Source organism: Macrobrachium nipponense, chromosome 17 (assembly GCF_015104395.2).
Source record: "Macrobrachium nipponense isolate FS-2020 chromosome 17, ASM1510439v2, whole genome shotgun sequence".
NCBI classification, from domain to species: domain Eukaryota; kingdom Metazoa; phylum Arthropoda; class Malacostraca; order Decapoda; family Palaemonidae; genus Macrobrachium; species Macrobrachium nipponense.
This window is the reverse complement of record NC_087210.1, coordinates 32125992-32143159: the sequence shown is the minus strand read 5'-3', so window position 1 is coordinate 32143159 and position 17168 is coordinate 32125992. Positions and strand designations below refer to the sequence as shown.

At 39.1% G+C, this 17168-nt stretch overlaps 1 protein-coding gene across 1 annotated transcript in view; it reads right to left on the bottom strand.

Annotated features, from left to right (window-relative positions):
- LOC135196168 (NBAS subunit of NRZ tethering complex-like) overlaps nucleotides 1-17168 on the bottom strand; it is a 668624-nt gene that overhangs the window by 118343 nt on the left and 533113 nt on the right. The window contains exons 10-12 of the mRNA XM_064222745.1: nucleotides 2638-2771; nucleotides 1505-2394; nucleotides 1220-1388 (exon numbers count right to left, since the gene is read on the bottom strand). Of these exons, the coding sequence (XP_064078815.1) occupies nucleotides 1220-1388; nucleotides 1505-2394; nucleotides 2638-2771 (1193 nt within the window). The remainder of the gene's footprint in view (nucleotides 1-1219; nucleotides 1389-1504; nucleotides 2395-2637; nucleotides 2772-17168) is intronic.

Below are 17168 nucleotides of genomic sequence, written 5' to 3'. Positions count from 1 at the left end.
AAAAACTCATAAATTTCTGTTATACAATAATGCTTGACTGGATCAAACTGGTTACTGGTTGTCCGTGGAAATATGAATTTGGGTGATATCACTCCCTTGTGATACGCCCACTTACGCAAATTCAGTCTTAAATTTCACGGTTGGAATATGATTCGAAGGTTTGAGGTAAAAGGTTGAAGTGAAAAAGGTGGAGTTAGTATTGTGGGTAGAGGTAGAGGGGGGGAGGGGTAGTTGGGGTCTGTCGTCTCCCTACTTAACCAGGTGGTGATTTTACGGGTGTTTTGGTTGCTTGCGACTGTCTTTCTTATTTTTTATATAGGGAGCCTGTTTCCCAGGTGCAAGGCATTGTAAGCCTTGCTATGCTCGGAACTATAGGCCTAGTCACCTGAAGGTAGCAGCAGCAGTTCAGAGCCTTTCTTGAAGATAGTGTTTTATGCTAGGTCCTAGAAGCTAGAATCAGAACTATCAACCACAACCAACTTCTCTGTTGAATCTAGGTGCATTCATGGTTGATTATGTTTAATGTTGCGGAGATTTTCCCTTTACATCCTATTGATACTTACATGGTTTGATGCATCTTCGCTAAAATAATTGATAATGCACTATGATATTAAATATTTGTTTCCACATTGCTCGAAATATACATTGGTAATGTTGGTAATCCTGTGTTGAATGAAAAATTCAAATTGTTTCGTTTCTGTTGTTTGAAGTAATTACTATACTTTAAAATAATTACTATTAAAGTAATTTTTTCATATGATTGTTATAAATATCATAGATTTGATATTTGTGCATCATATGTTAGCTTAATTTTGCTTGATAGGGCTTTCACTGTGGGAAAAAAAAAAGTTTTTCTGCTACGAGTTGTAGTTGCCAGTTAGTGAATTTCGAACAAAATCCTCTGATATTTGTCGCTTCACTTCTGGAACTTACTGTACATAGAGAAATATAATACAGTACGTACTTTACCCATGCCCAGCAATTCTTAATTTAATTATCATGCCATGGAAACCTACCAGTCAACAGTGAATCTGATTTCTTGACAAACAGTGCCACGCCACAAAAAAAGATACCTTTAGATTCAGTGGCTCTTCCTATACAAAACCACAGTATAGTAAACTCATCACACTCTCAAGCTTCCCATTGCTTATAACTGATTTGCAGAAAATGCCAAAGGCCTGTGGAATATAAAGCTCTTCATTATACTTAAATACCATACCTTCTCTTTTTCTTGCTGCTGACAGAATTTAAACACCCTTCGAGTTATCTCCATCCTAGCTTCCAGAGGCACAAGTTGACATCCTTCCCCTGACAATACCAGCTGACCTACAAACTTAAGCACATCATCTGCATTCATCTTTTGCATATATTCGCTACATGCTTCATACCTGCAAAAGACAATATGAACATTGCAATAAAAACCTTAACTATTAAGAGGTTTATTAATAGTCATATATTTAAAAAATATTGTTCTTTGTTTCAAGCCAGTAACAAGATTTTTTACCTATGAATCCAATCTGAGGATGTTTTTGGTTTCTTATTTCCTGCAGAATCAAAGAAGAACTTTTGAGCCCAAGCACAGTACACCGTACTCTGTTCAATACCTGCTCCTTCTCTGCAAGGCACACTCTTGGCAACTTTAGCAAGGCTATTCACATTCTCTGCAGTCAAAACTGGGCGAAGCAATGCCAAAATATCAGTATCAGGCTTAAGTAACATCTTATAATTCAGACCTTTGGCTGAACCCTTAAGTTTCTTCAAGAGCTTTATGTGTGCAGCAGCTGTTTTACTATTATCTTTTGTACCACACTGTTCAATGAGGAAGTAGTATAAAAGGAGGCGCTCATGGTCACAGCCATTCACTGTCAACAGGACATTTTGTTCCATCCTCACCACAAACTCCTTTGAATCTTTGCTGAGAGTTTCAACCAGATTTCTCTGATCTATGTGACTCTTAATCTCGGTGGTACTTGCATCAGAATCAAAAAGGTGCTGAAGATGAGTCATGTACACTTGCCACAGTGAAACGTCATACTTGCGAGCAAGTGTAATGGCTAAGTTCAAGACTTCCTCCTCCATTGTCATGGCCAGACCTAAGACTGTATCCTCCTTATAGCTGCTGTCTGTCAAGAACCTATCAATATCTACTCCAGCACCCAGTCTTTGAAGAGCCTGCCCCTGTACATAATCTGCTACAAGCTCTTGAGTGCTTTTGAAAAACTCAATGAATTTCGATATGTCCGGATTCTGTTGCTCCTCCTTTATGTTATCAACAATTACTGAGACACAATCAATGACATCTGTAGGATTATGTAAGAAAACAGGGGCAATGGTGGGCTTAGTCCAAGGGTACAAAGAAGTGTAAATTTGCAAAGCATAATAATATTGAGTCATCTGTAAAGAAAGAAAAACAATCTGAACAATGAAACCCTTCAGGATACCTAAAACAATTTCTCACAATTTTTAACTTGTGAATGATGGTTGCTATTACAGTGGGTGCTATTACAGTATATATTCACTTAAGCTTGCAGTTACTAGTTACATCAATTTTGTATTAATTTAACTTTTTATATAGAGCAAACCAAGACTGGAAAAAGGAATAACCTACATATTACTTTATCTGCTAATAAAGCTTACCTGAAGTGATACATCAGTGCGTGGAAGACTTGAGAGAATTGCTCTTGCATCATCAGGTTGCTCAAGCATGAACAATATGCAAAGACCTAAAGGAAGATCTTCCCGTAAAATTGCTTTTGCCACTTCTGCCACAACTGTCAGTTAAGAGAACAATGAAAAGACTGCTTAATCAATGAACAAAGTGATGTACTAAATCCAACAGCAAATATCTTAAATTTTACTTTGCAATTTCCATTGACAGGAATTTTGTACAGTCATCAACTGCATTAATCTTTACTTTTATTTGGTCTCTTGACTCTTACCCTCTAATCCCACTGCTCCAAAGATTGTTATCTCCTATCACAGTTACGCTAATCTCTGCATTTTAATAATCTAACATTGCACAATTTCTCATACTATTTGATTTATATTAAACCAAGAGCAGTTAACTCACATTAATAATAATAATAATAATAATAATAATAATAATAATAATAATAATAATAATAATAATAATAATAATAATAATAATAATAATAATAATAATAACACAAAATAATAATAATAATAATGAAAAGATATCTTACAACTGTCTAAGGGAAATATGCTAGATTACAACAAAATCAATCATTCTATACTTCTTGTAATGATAGTATTAACATAATCATAATTTAACTACATACTGATCCAGGTCTAATAAATTCTATTTAGGTATTTTGAAAATTATTTGAAAGAGATCAACTTAATGTTTTTAGCAAAACTAGGGGCCATTAGTTTCTCTTGTGTAGGGTGTATCAGTAACACAAGTAATGAACTGGAACTTCATTCTCAAATTATGTTGTTACTTTGTACACTTCAAATTTTAATGCACTACCTTTGAAGTGTTAGTTATTTCAAGACAAAGTCTTCAGAACACAATTAAAAATTACAATGTCCCTTAAAGCACCAGCTGCAGTTCCCTCTACCCTTTACTTTTCATGTGTTCCTAATAGGTTGTCCAACTTTAACTTTGTGTTGCTCCCAATTTTTATTTCATTTGTGAATGAATGTTATTAAAGCTAGTATATGTTAGGATTAATTTCCCAGTTTCAAGCTAGGGTCTAATATTTACAGTAATTCTTTTGTCTTCTTCCTTGATAAGACTGACTCAATGATCCAATTCATAACTTGTCTCTTGAACATCCATAAAGTCACCTCTTTCTATAATTTTGTGGACATCATTAATCCCTACATCGTATATTTCCTTAATTCTTTTTCTTCCAAACTTTAAATTTCTTTTCCTGCTTCTGTTTTCTTTTGACTTGTAAACATTCTTCTTTTAACAGGTCAGTCTGTGGTTGGGCCCCAATTTTGTTCTTTTTACTTCTTTCTCTTTTCTTTTGGCCTGGGCTAAAAAATTTAAATTTTTAAAAAGTAAATTGTATTTTTCTTAACCATACAAACCTGAGGTCCTTAGGCAGTAATTACCGTCTGGTAGGCTGGGAGGCCCGCCTGCCCGGACGTAAACACTCCACATTGCCTTTCAGCTCAGGTTTCAGATTGAGGGGTGGCATTAAAGTGAAGGACCTCAGGTTTGTATAGTTAGGAAAAATACAATTTACCTACTTTAAAAAATTGTAATTTGTTCCTACACGATATACAAACCCTCGGTCCTTTACATTAGGAAGACTCACTGATTGGTGGGAGGAATGTCAGTAAGCCTCTAGAACTGACTGGAGTTCAGCACACCTGGGCTATTCCTCCTGGTCGTAAGAGCGAGGAGGAGTGCCCTGCCTCTGACAACTTGATCAGAGTATAGGAGCTGCATGATCAAGGGTCAGACTTCTGGGCCTTTTCGAAATGAGTGAGTAATTTAACTCATCCGAAAAAGGGCTGGGAAGAATATTTAGAGTCGGAGGTATTAATACAAAGTTCTGGGAAGGGTTTGCATTATTGTTAGTGTCCTTCCTCCCCTTGCTAGAGGAAGGAGGAGGATTGCTTCTATGATTCTAATAAGAAAAATAGAAAGGAAACTAGATGTGCAAGCTTACCGCATCAAATGCCCAACCAACAAGTGTAAGTTTGAATCCTATCCTCAACCTGAAGGAAGAGTAGAAGGACGAGGAGGGGATTGTGGAGATGCCAGTCACTCTCGCATCCTTCTTGCCTCTAGAACCGCGCACCATAGGCGAGATGCAACTTGTCCTCTTGAAGGAGATGGGTAAGCAAACACAACCTGTGAGCATCCACCACCGGTCCAAGGAAAATAGGTTCCAAGGACCTGTGGGCAGACCCAAACGAAGAAAGATATGATTATGGTCGTCATGAGACTACATCTATCTTCCGGTCTGACATATTCTCCGGAGTGATGAAATGCACTCAGCCACTGGTGCTGCTCGCTCTCTCAGAGTGAACAGTGGACGTATCTAATTGCAGAGAAGTTTCGCACAATCTCGTAAGACTCAGAGGAAGACATGGCATTAGACACTTCTGCATTGGAAGTCGGCAGTGGATACAGGTATCAACACTCAATGAAGGGTGTCGATCCTTCGTAGGTACAGCAACACACCAATAGGCAAAGTAATGACTGATCTGGATCAACCAATACAAAGTCTAAAGTGCAGGAGATCATGAAGGATTTGGACTCATCAACAATAGCCGAATGATTGCTCATCCAAGTCTCCGAGACATAGTTATGACATGACACCCACCTTTTGAAGCGTGATGTTGAAAACGAACCATGTGCACATTAGACGAGTCAAATGCCTTCTAGAAACCGAGGTCCCTGTGATGGCAAGACAGAAGTTTCTCATAAGTAGTTGAATCTCAACTAATGAGAAACAATACTACTTAGTGAATGACTAAGGTGATTGTGGACCTAAGTCTTCACAGTTGAATTGGAGAGAAGTGAACTCTCACGATTCTGATCATAGAAAATTTCCTGTCGATGAAACCAACCAGTGAAGATGGGTCTAATCCCTGGTGTTTTACAGAGGACTGAAAAAGTTATTCCCCTATTTCATTGCTGCTCGGCAAGAAAGTTGGAACTTGCAATGAAGGCGATGAGTCTTCCAGTAATGAAAACACATGGGATTGTACTGCCTGAAGAACCACTTCTTGTGTGTTGGATCAGGGAGGAATTTTCTATTTATTCTGGAAGCAGTTAGTTGGGCGGGGAACAAGTGAAGTCTTCCATTATTCATTTTCAATTCAGGGTGAACAAAGAATAATTGAACACCTAACAAATTAGAGAATGTATATTAGAAGACAAAACTCAAATTGTCTGAAAAAAATCATTCTGCGTCATCGCAGTTGTAAATGAGGCAAGTGCAATGAAACATAAGACTACAGACTTCTGTTATACTGTGGGGTAAACAGAATGATGATAATGAGTCTAATGAGATATATCAACGTCTGAAAATTCTCACAATGGCAAATGTTTAGCACGAGACATGGGTCTTATGCGAGAATTCCAAGCCAACCAGAGACCTGTCTGTGATTGCTGGGCAGAGAGATTCGAATAGGTAGTTAACCTTTGGAGAGAGAGAGCAGTACTCTGCCACTTACTCGACTTCTTATACTGAGTTGCCTGGTAGTTCATTCCATGTTGGAATGTGTTCAGCTAGAACTATCGAGCACAAAAAGATACACTCAAGCATCTGCATTTTGACCCAAATGGGAGGGAAAGAAACCTTGTTCAGTGATAAAGCAAATATTGAGGTGTTGTTGGGAAACAATACCACTAGTCATCTCAAAATCAAAACTGGAAACTCTTGGGATGCCTGAAAAGCTGTCCTGAGTTTCAGGTTAATTAAGAGAAGGTGCTATTCGTCTCAGTCACATACCAAAAGAATTAACTTACAGACATGCGCCTATTACTCGGACGATGCAACTGATAACAGAAGCATGTCGCGTGGGGAACATACTAGTATATTCATAAGTTCCTGTTGATTATATATTGTATAATTGTTATGGGTATAGATAAGTGTGATTATATATTGTATAATTGTTATGGGTATTTTATGCATTGTTGAAATATGGTGGGTGTCCTATATATGGACAGCATGTGGTAGATTCTAGAAGGTGTCTGTTGATGTATTTAAGTTGTGTTGTGACGTCATAGGCTGTGACGTCATAGACAAGATGGCGGCGGCGTCGGCAGGATGTAAACAATAACACGGGGTAGTAGAAAGCACGTGTTGGTGGTGTGTGGTTGGTATGGGAGAGCTCTCTGTCTGGTAGGAGTTGTTTTTTGGGTCGTAAGTCTTGTGGTGCTGGTGTTTTAAGGTGATTTCTGGAGTGTACTGGAGTTGGAGAAAGCGTACAGGTGGGTAGATTATTCATTTTTATAGAGAAAGAAAGGGGTTAGGTTAGGCCAAAATTCAAACTGGTAGCAGAGCGTGGTTGATCAAAGATGCCTGGATCCGACAGTGAACAAAGGGAGACTACTAGATGGAGAAGGGAATGTCCTAGGTTTAGCGGGATACAAGAAGAATACAAAGAATGGAAAGGTCAAGCCGAAGATTGGCTATTGTTGTATGGAGAAGATACAAAATACCCGGCGATAGAAATGAGAATGAGCTTAAAAGGGAAAGCCCGAGAGCTAGTGGAAGCATTAGATAAAGATAAACTTACTGGTACAGAGGGTCCAAAGTTAATCCTAGAGAAACTAGATAAAGCCTATCTAAAAGACTCGGTAATGGAGAATTACGGTAGAATAAAAAGATACCTTCTAATAAGAAGAGAATCTAGTGAAAATATGGCGGACTATTTAATTAGATACGAGAAGGCAGCATCTGAGTGTGAAAGAGCAATGGGGAAAGGCGCGCTTGAAGGCGAAGTCAAGGGGTATCATGTAATAGAGCAAGCAAATCTCACGGAAAATCAAAAACAAATGGTATTATCGGCTTGTGGGCAAGAAAAGCTAGAGTACGGAAACAGTGTCGCAAACAATGAAAAGACTATTTGAGGGATTAGGGACTAAAGAGGAACGGGAATGGTGGGGTTTGTCAGAAGGCAATGCCAGTTCTGGGAGAGGGAGGGAAAGCCAAAGATATCGGGGAAGATGGAACCGAGGAAGGGGTGGTAGAAATCCTATAAACAAAGAAGGGAAGGTAACAGTATGTGCAATATGCAGCTCAGAATGGCATTGGGCTAGGGATTGTCCTCAGAATTTTCATAATAGGAAGAAAACTGAAACAAGACTAGAAGAAAATAAGCTGAAAACAGAAAATGGGACAGAAGAAGAAGAGGTTTATGTAGGAGAAGTTAATAAAATAGTGGAAGCATCGTGGGAGGTGGTTGATGCAATTTTGGACACAGGGTGTAAATCAACAGTTTGCGGGAATTGTGACTAGCACGTATTGTCATGGATTTGAGTCAGGAAGAGTTGAGGAGAATGAGGGACACAAGGACAGAGTCTAATAAAGTGTTTAATTTTGGTGAGACATCTTATAAGTCCAGAGGAATAATAGAAATACCTGTGATACTAAAAAACAGAAAGTTTTATTTGAAGACGGAAATTCTGCAAGGTGATATACCCTGGCTGATAGGTAAGCAAACCATGAGTAAAATGGGTATGACCCTAAATTTGAAAGAAAATTGTGTCATAGTAGAAGTATTAGGGGGAATGAAAGTAGAGTTAAGAGAAGACGAACAGGGTCATTTAAGAGTACCTATAAGGAGGAGGAAGGTAGAAGAATTATTACTGGAGGGTTGGAAGGGAAAGAATCCGAGGGAAATTAAGAACACAATGAAGAAATTACATTTACAGTTTGGTCATGGAAGTGGAGATAAAATATGGAAGCTAACAGAGGAAGCACAATGGAGTAATGGGTTAATCGAAAAAGAAAAAGAGGAAATAAGAAAGTTACTAACGGAACTGATTAAAAATTGTGAGGTTTGTAAAAAATACAAAAGAAACCCCGCCAAACCGGTAGTAGGCTTTTCTTGGAATAAAACGTTCAATGAAGTCGTAGCGATGGATGTGGGAGAGATAGAAGAGAGAAAGTTCTTGGTAATAGTGGATATGGCAACGAGATATTGTCAGGCCTGTTGGATAAAAGATAAGAAACCAGAAACTATAATAAAGATACTTTTTGAGTGCTGGTTTGCTATATTTGGAGCACCCTCCAAAATATTGTCAGATAATGGGGGAGAATTTCAAAATGAAAAAGTAAGGAGGATGGCAGAAAAATGGAATATTAAAGTATTAGCCACAGCATCAGAATCTCCGTGGAGCAACGGATTATGTGAAAAGACCGTAGGCATGATCAAGGGAAGTGTAAGGAAGATGATGGAGGAAGAGGAAGTAGATTGGTCCCTAGCTTTGAAATGGGTAGTGAGTGCTAGGAACTGTTTAATGAATAATGGAGGTTTCTCTCCCAACCAATTAGTATTTGGAAAAAGCCCTTCACTGCCTAACCTAATAGGAGAAGAAAGTTCAAGTCCTGCAAGCAGAGAAAAAGGGATGGAAGAGGGTATGGTAAGGGACACACTGAATGCAATGCACAAGGCCAGAGAAGCATTTATAAAAAATGAGTCCTGTAATAAAATAAGAATAGCGCTAAACAAAAACATCAAAGAACATAAATTTGAAGAAGCAGTGGTAGGAGATGAGGTATTCTATAAGAGGGAAAATGAAAATGAATGGAGAGGACCTGCTCAGGTAGTGGGAGTATCGGGGAAAACAATAATAGTCAAACATGGGGATTCTTTAAGAGAAGTAGCTAGGATACATGTGACAAGGATTCAACGACGATCACCAGATACAGAAGAGATATCGGCTAGAATAGATAAATCCCATGGGGTGAAAGGTAGGTCAGATGGCCCAAATGAAGGGAAAGTAGATTGGCTGGAAGGAGAGGAGATAATAGGTGAGAGAAGGAATGCAGACACAGAAGAGACTATAGAAAGAGAGGTGATAGAGGAAACAGTGGAAGATAACAGGCAAAGTGGGTCAATAGAAAGCGAGTTAATGGAAGAGATACCAAAATTCAAAAAGGGAAATAGAGTTAGGGCTATAAACAATGATACAGGACAAGTAGAAGAATGGACTATTTTAGGTCTTGCAGGAAAAAGATCAAGCCAAGCATGGGCTGATTCGTACAATATACGAGACTCACAGTCAGGTGACAAAGGGTGGGTTAACTTGAGGGATTATAGTCAGGTAGAAAAAATTGAAGATGAAGAGGAGGTGTTGCTGGGATTTGAAAATAGAAGCATAATGGAAGCTAAAGAAAAAGAACTTCTAAGTTGGAGAGAGAACCAGGTATATGAGGAGGTAAATGATGTTGGACAAAAAGCTATATCTACAAGATGGATAGTAACTGAAAGATAAAAGGGGGGGAAAGGATATGTAAAGCAAGATTGGTAGCTAGAGGGTTTGAAGAAGAAATGGCTGAGTGGGAAAAGGATGCTCCCACATGCAATGCTGAAATTTTAAAATTCTGTCTAACCATAATAAAGGTGAAAAAATTGGAATTGTTATACATTGGATGTCAAAACTGCATATTTACAAGGTGACGAGATACAAAGAGAAGTGTACTTGAAGCCACCAAGGGAAGATGGTTGGAGGGGATTATGGAAGTTGAAGAAAACAGTCTATGGGCTCAAGGATGCAGCAAAAGCATGGTATTGTAAAGTGGTGAAAGTAGTGAAGGAGCTTCAAGGTGAGAGAAGTAGGCTAGAACCTAATATATTCTTTTGGAAAAAGGACAATAAATTGGAAGGCATTTTGTGTACACACGTAGATGATTTTTGCTACGGAGGAACTGAAGGATTCTTAAAGGAAACGATTGGGAGATTGAAAGGGAAATTGCAAGTAGGAGAACAAGAGAGTAAAAGGTTCAAGTATATAGGAGTAGTAATAGAGCAGAAGGAGAATAGATTTTCCCTTAATCAGTGGCAGTATATAAATTCCATAAGAGAACCAGAGGCTAGAAGATATACGGGTAATAGAGTGCTAGAACAAAAGGAGTTAACAGAGTACAGATCAGTGGTAGGACAGCTGAATTGGGTATCACTACACACGATGCCAGAAATATCATATGATATTAGCGAATTAAGTAAAGCATTTAAAGAAGGAACAACTCAGGATATGAAGAAACTTATTAAAATTGTGAGAAAAACTAAGAGCATGATGGGCGAAGTTACAATAAGTGAGATGGAAGAAGAAAGGGTTTATTGGGAAGCCTATGCAGACGCTTCATTTGGAAACACAGAAGATGGCCATACTCAACTGGGTTATATTATTTCTTTGACAGATGAGAAGAGGAGAAGTCCCATATGGTGGAAGTCTAGGAAATCCAGGAGAGTGGCAAAATCCACCATTGAGGCTGAAGCCCTGAGTGTTGGGGAAGCTGTAGAAGGATTGATATATTTCAAGCATTTGTGGGAAGAGGTAGTAGGAGGGAGAAATTTAGAAGCCTTGGTTAACACTGATAGTAAAACACTAATGACCGCCATCAAATCGAGCACTGGTGTAAGTAGCAAGAGATTAAAAATAGATATTGCTGCAATAAGGGAAACCATTGAATCCGGGGAAATAAAGGAGGTGAGATGGATAAAAGGAAAGGAGCAAGTGGCTGATGTATTAAACTAAAGCAGGAGTTTCAGGGGAATGTATTAGAAATTATGTAGAGGGTAAAGAGTTGGAGGACGAAGGAAATTAAGAGGGGAATACTAGGTTAGGAAACAGTCGGAGGGGAGGGAGAAAGAGATAAGTGTGATTATATATTGTATAATTGTTATGGGTATAGATAAGTGTGATTATATATTGTATAATTGTTATGGGTATTTTATGCATTGTTGAAATATGGTGGGTGTCCTATATATGGACAGCATGTGGTAGATTCTAGAAGGTGTCTGTTGATGTATTTAAGTTGTGTTGTGACGTCATAGGCTGTGACGTCATAGACAAGATGGCGGCGGCGTCGGCAGGATGTAAACAATAACACAGGGTAGTAGAAAGCACGTGTGGTGGTGTGTGGTTGGTATGGGAGAGCTCTCTGTCTGGTAGGAGTTGTTTTTTGGGTCGTAAGTCTTGTGGTGCTGGTGTTTTAAGGTGATTTCTGGAGTGTACTGGAGTTGGAGAAAGCGTACAGGTGGGTAGATTATTCATTTTTATAGAGAAAGAAAGGGGTTAGGTTAGGCCAAAATTCAAACCTGTAAATTGGGCTCCAGCTTAATTCTTCTTCGTTCGAAAGACAAGGATAAGGACTGGAAGCAGACCTCCTTCATTCTCTAATGAAGAGGGCGATGGTGAAGTTTTCCTAAAGGGAGACTTCTATGGTGATAACAGGACACCAAAGACGAAAAGTTCAAGCCAAACTGGTTGTTCCCAAAACTGAAGCACTGGAGAGGTGTTCAAACTTCTCAGTGCTATCCATCCTGAACAGATTGATGTTTTTTTGGTAAGATCCTAAGATTGAACCAAAAGCATAGTCTCTCGAATTCAAACTCTGAGGAGTAGACTCCATAGAATTCCACTTATTTCCTTGTTCACTTTGGTGTAACCAAGAAGTAGAGGGAAAATAAAAGGGAGAGGAGGATTGACTGTTCTTGCTCACTCTTTTCTGAACTTGCAGGGTTCTCACTCTGTCAAACGAAGCATTCATTTCCTACAACTGTTTCATTCGCACGAATGTGAGCGAAAGTTGAGCAGAGTTAAACGCAATTACAGCTGGCGAGAACTTGCCAAGTGTTGCTATGCATCTATCTTCTCTGTGATAGAACCTCATGAAGAGGACTACACAGATGACCACCTCCTATCTCCTTCAGATCCCTTGTCCCGAGGAACAGCGACATTGATCTTGGCACCTGAAGAATAGCCATTAGTACTGGCTTTCACCAATGTGGCTCAGTCCCTTCTCTTGCCTTGCATCACTGTCATGATGGAGAGAAGACTACCTATCACTAACTGTGGATGTACGATCCCCCTTGGAGGTTGTATACTCGGAGAGACTTGTACATGAGTACCCGACACAACCCTGATTCCATGAGCAGCGCCCTTGGAACCAGGGACAGGAGAACGAAACAGAGTTCGAACTCCTGTGGCTCCCGAGACACTATTTTGGGAATGGTAGCATCCCGGTTCCCACTCCAGAAGGAGCAGGTGAGCAGAAGAGACAGCTAATTGCTCCCTCCTCAGGGAAAGGATGCAGACCCTTAGAAGTTTTGAGGCGAGACTTCTAAGGGGCTGAAGAAAATACTTTCCTCTTCTTAGGCCGTGGAAGCCTTCAATGAGGGAGGAGAGGAGGTGTCAGATGACAAAGATGAAGACGATGACCCTGTGAAAACTCGCTGCAACATGGGAAGGGAAGGTGCTATGTCATGGTAAGGGACCGCACTGATCAAGAGCAGTTTGTTCGGTACAGCTAAGCACTCGGCCCGGCAGAGCCGAGTTGAGTAAGCTGAGCAGATCACTGCTACATAATTATGAGTGGTAATTGTTAACAAAGAACTACAGTGAACCTCCCGTATTCGCGGACTCCGGATTCGCAGATTCACGTACTTGCGGATTTCTCTCCGGAACATATAGGGCCATTATTCGCAGAAAATGAGCCTATTTGCGGTATTTTTCTGAGAAATAACCACAAAATTTCTGTTTTTTTTTATCAATTTCATCATAAAATACACTTTTTGTGATTAAACTATTAAAAAAAAACAGGTAAAAACATTTTTAGTGGGTCTTTCTTGAGTTTTACCTAGCAAAAGAGGAAGTTTTAAGCATTTTTATAGGGGTTTCAACTATTTGCGGGTCCTAGCTGATTGCGGGGGGTCTGGTACCTATCCCCCGTGAATAGTGGGGGGGAACACTGTATCACTTCTTCCCAATTAACTGTTCTTCTTCAAGGCCAAAGCTCCAAGAAGAAAAATAAAGAGGCATTCTGTGCCCGCTGTCCTACGTGTTTGGACCTTAAGGTCCATGACACAAGGATGGTACTTGACCATTCACCTAGAAGGTGTTGCATGCAGTACCAACTCCATACCAGAATGAAGAGCAAACTCATATGTGCTGGTAAAGGTTTGTCTCATTATCCAAGCACTCGTGATAGTGAGTGCTAGAATTTGTAAGAAGACAATAATCAGGCGAACCTTGTCTTGCCCTAGTGCTTGGCAATATGATGAAGCCAAACAATCGGCGAGCACCAGCGAAACCAAGGGATCCAGGTGCTCAGTGAAACTCCCAATTATTGTAATAATTATCAGGAATACCTGCTGCCTGAGTGTTTGTAAATCACAGAAAACCAAATCACTCTGAGAACACCAGAAATTCCGAGGAATTTAATGGCTTAGCGAGACACTCAATTTTTGTAATAACAGTTACCAGGGATGTCTGTCTCGCCTGAATGTTTGGAAATTGCAGAAAACCATAACACTCTAAGAATGCCTGAAATTCCGAGGAATTTGAGCATTCAGTGAGATTCCTGGTATTGTAATAACAATTATCAGGAATTCTTGTCTCATCCGATTGTTTGCTGATTATAGAAGACCAAAACACTTGGAAGTGCTAGAAATCCAAAAAATGTAAGCACTTGGTGAGACCCTGGAACTTCGCCGAACAATCATCGGGGAGGGGCTCCTCCTCATAAAAACCAGTCCTAAATGCAAGCATTTAAGACTGGAATGTGAGTTCAATTCAACAGAATATGTACTCGAGGCTCCCAAAATGCAAGAACTCATAGGGGACTGCTTATTGAAAGCTGTCCAAAGGACAGAAAGAGCCAGGTAGAACAGTCTCCAGATGTTTAAATCCTAAGAATCTAAACACCAGATGTCGAGACAGTGAGAGGTCTCTCTGCTACTGACAGATCCTTCCTCAACAACATGGACGTACATACGGTGGGACCCTAAGATCCTTCCAAGAACGTAGGCCCCTGATGCTGAATCCTATGGAGAGCACTCTGCAGGATCCCTCCTATTCACCTCAGCATCCCTCCTATTCACCTTGCTGCTCCTGGTGTAGCCATAGGAAGTAGAGGGAATAGGTGAGGAAGATTGGACACTCGCTCACCTTGCTAGCAGAACTAACAGGAGAAGCGAGTCGTGGGCAGTCATCAACCTGCGGTGATGGCCATGACACGAGCCTAGGAGAGCGTTTTCGCCCTGGAAAAACACTTTCCTGAGGAGGGTCACGAAACTCTCGTACGGCAGGAGAAATGTTCACCACCACTGAGACCAGTCAGTCACGTGAACGTGACCATGGTCTGGGTGGACGTGAGCGCACACCTGACTGGTGAGGGCCTATACCATCCTCCATATCCAAGTCCTTGTTGCGGCCGAAACCTCTCAAGAGGACTAAATGGGGACCCCCTACTGATCTCACTGCGAGCACGGTCTCACGGGACTGTCATGGTAATCCTGGGTTGCAAGCAATCACCACAAGAGTGATCACTGCCAAGGCGTGAGTCACCTGAGCGACTCACTCCTTTCTTCCACTCCATGCTTGAGTCTTGACAGTGAGCGGACTCAGTGTCATCGACTCCAGATGCACACAAATCCGTAGATTTACATGCACATGGGGAATCTCACGAATGAGCACCCAACATGGAAATAGTCTTGGGGCAGAACCTCTAAGATTGGCAGCAAAAGTGCGAACTGAAGTTTGTGCTTCTACGGCTCCAGACATGCTAGACCCTGGGGACAGCGTGATGGTCCTTGTTCCTAAAGGAACAGGCGAGCCAGCAGAAGACCCAACTGCCTTCTCAGTTCGAGGAGGCAGACCATTAGAAGTCCCGTAATGAGATTTCTTTGGGGGAGGGGGAGAGCTACCTTCCCCTACTTTGGCAGGGAGCCTTATAAGTTGAAGGGGTGGAGGCTGAAAAAAAAATACAATGATTACAAAGAGGAAGATGAAACTTGACGAGCTCTCTTCCTCCTCAGTTTTTCCGAATTCTGCAAGACTTCTTCTACAGGATGAGGCACATTTATCAGGAGAAATAGAATTAATGATCGCAGGGAAGCTGCAAAGGGGTTGTCCAGTGATGAAACTTCACAATAACAGTGGCAAATGAATATGATTTTCAGCATGGGAATGGTACACACACTCGAGGACCAATATCACAGCATGCTACGAGTTACGGGTACAATTCCAAGGTTAGGAAAGTCAACACAAAGAGATATCCAACCATCTACAGCTGTAATCAACATCACCACTGTTAGCCTGTAAAAGACAAAATTTGATTTAAAAAAAATAAGGACACTCCTCTTGCATACAAGGGCACCACCCTCTGAAATGAGAGATCCCTCAAACCCAAACACCACACGTCCCCTCCCCTACCTTCACCTGATAAGCTAGCGAAAGGATGAAAGAGAAGAGGAAATACCAGAAGAAATACAAAGGACAAACCTCTGAAGGTCCCCTTGGTAATTCTTAAAGTGTAAGCATAAATTCCTGATGAATACATTGTCTTGATCTGACAAAGGGCCCTGAACACATAAAGCAGAAAGCCGGCTAGTAAGGCTATCACAAAAAATGGGTTTGTACATTAATTTATTAAAGTCAATTCATTATTAACATCAAACACAGTAGTATATAAGCCTATATATATATATTAATATATATATATATATATATATTATATATATACTATATATATATATATATATATATATATATATATATATATATACATATATATATATATATATATATATATATATATATATATATATATATAATATATATCATATATATATATATATATATATATATATATATATATATATATAATATATATGTATATATATATCTATATATATATATATATATATAGATATATATATAGGCTATATATACTACTGTGTTTGATGTTAATAATGAATTGACTTTAATAAATTAATGTACAAACCCATGTAATGGTTAGGTTATGTATTGAATGGTCAATTGTTGTATTTCATTGTTTATTGGTCAATTTAGCTTTATTTATAAAATTTACTGTGGTGTTTTTGTAGGACTTGGAACGAATTAGGCAATTTACATGTAAAACATAGTCTAGATACGAAAAAATCAGGTTAAGAAGGCCGCTAACGAAACGGATTAATTTTGTAACATGAGGCACTACTGTGTATATGATATATATATATATATATATATTTATATATATATATATATAATATATATATATATATACTATATATATATATATATATATATATATATATATAGTATATATATATATATATATATATCTATATATATATATGTATATATTATATATATATACTATATATAGTATATATATATATATATATATATATATACATATACACAGTAGTGCCTCATGTTACAAAATTAATCCGTTTCGAAGCGGCCTTCTTAACCTGATTTTTTCGTATCTAGAACTATGTTTTACATGTAAATTGCCTAATTCGTTCCAAGTCCTACAAAAACACCACAGTAAATTTTATAATAAAGCTAAATTGACCAATAAACAATGAAATACAACAATTTGGACCATTCAATACATAACCTAACCATTACTGTACCTGTAAATAAAGTGTATATTAGTGTACAGGGTACAAAAAATACTGTGTGTATATGTACATAGGTAAGTAGTAAAATGTGGAAC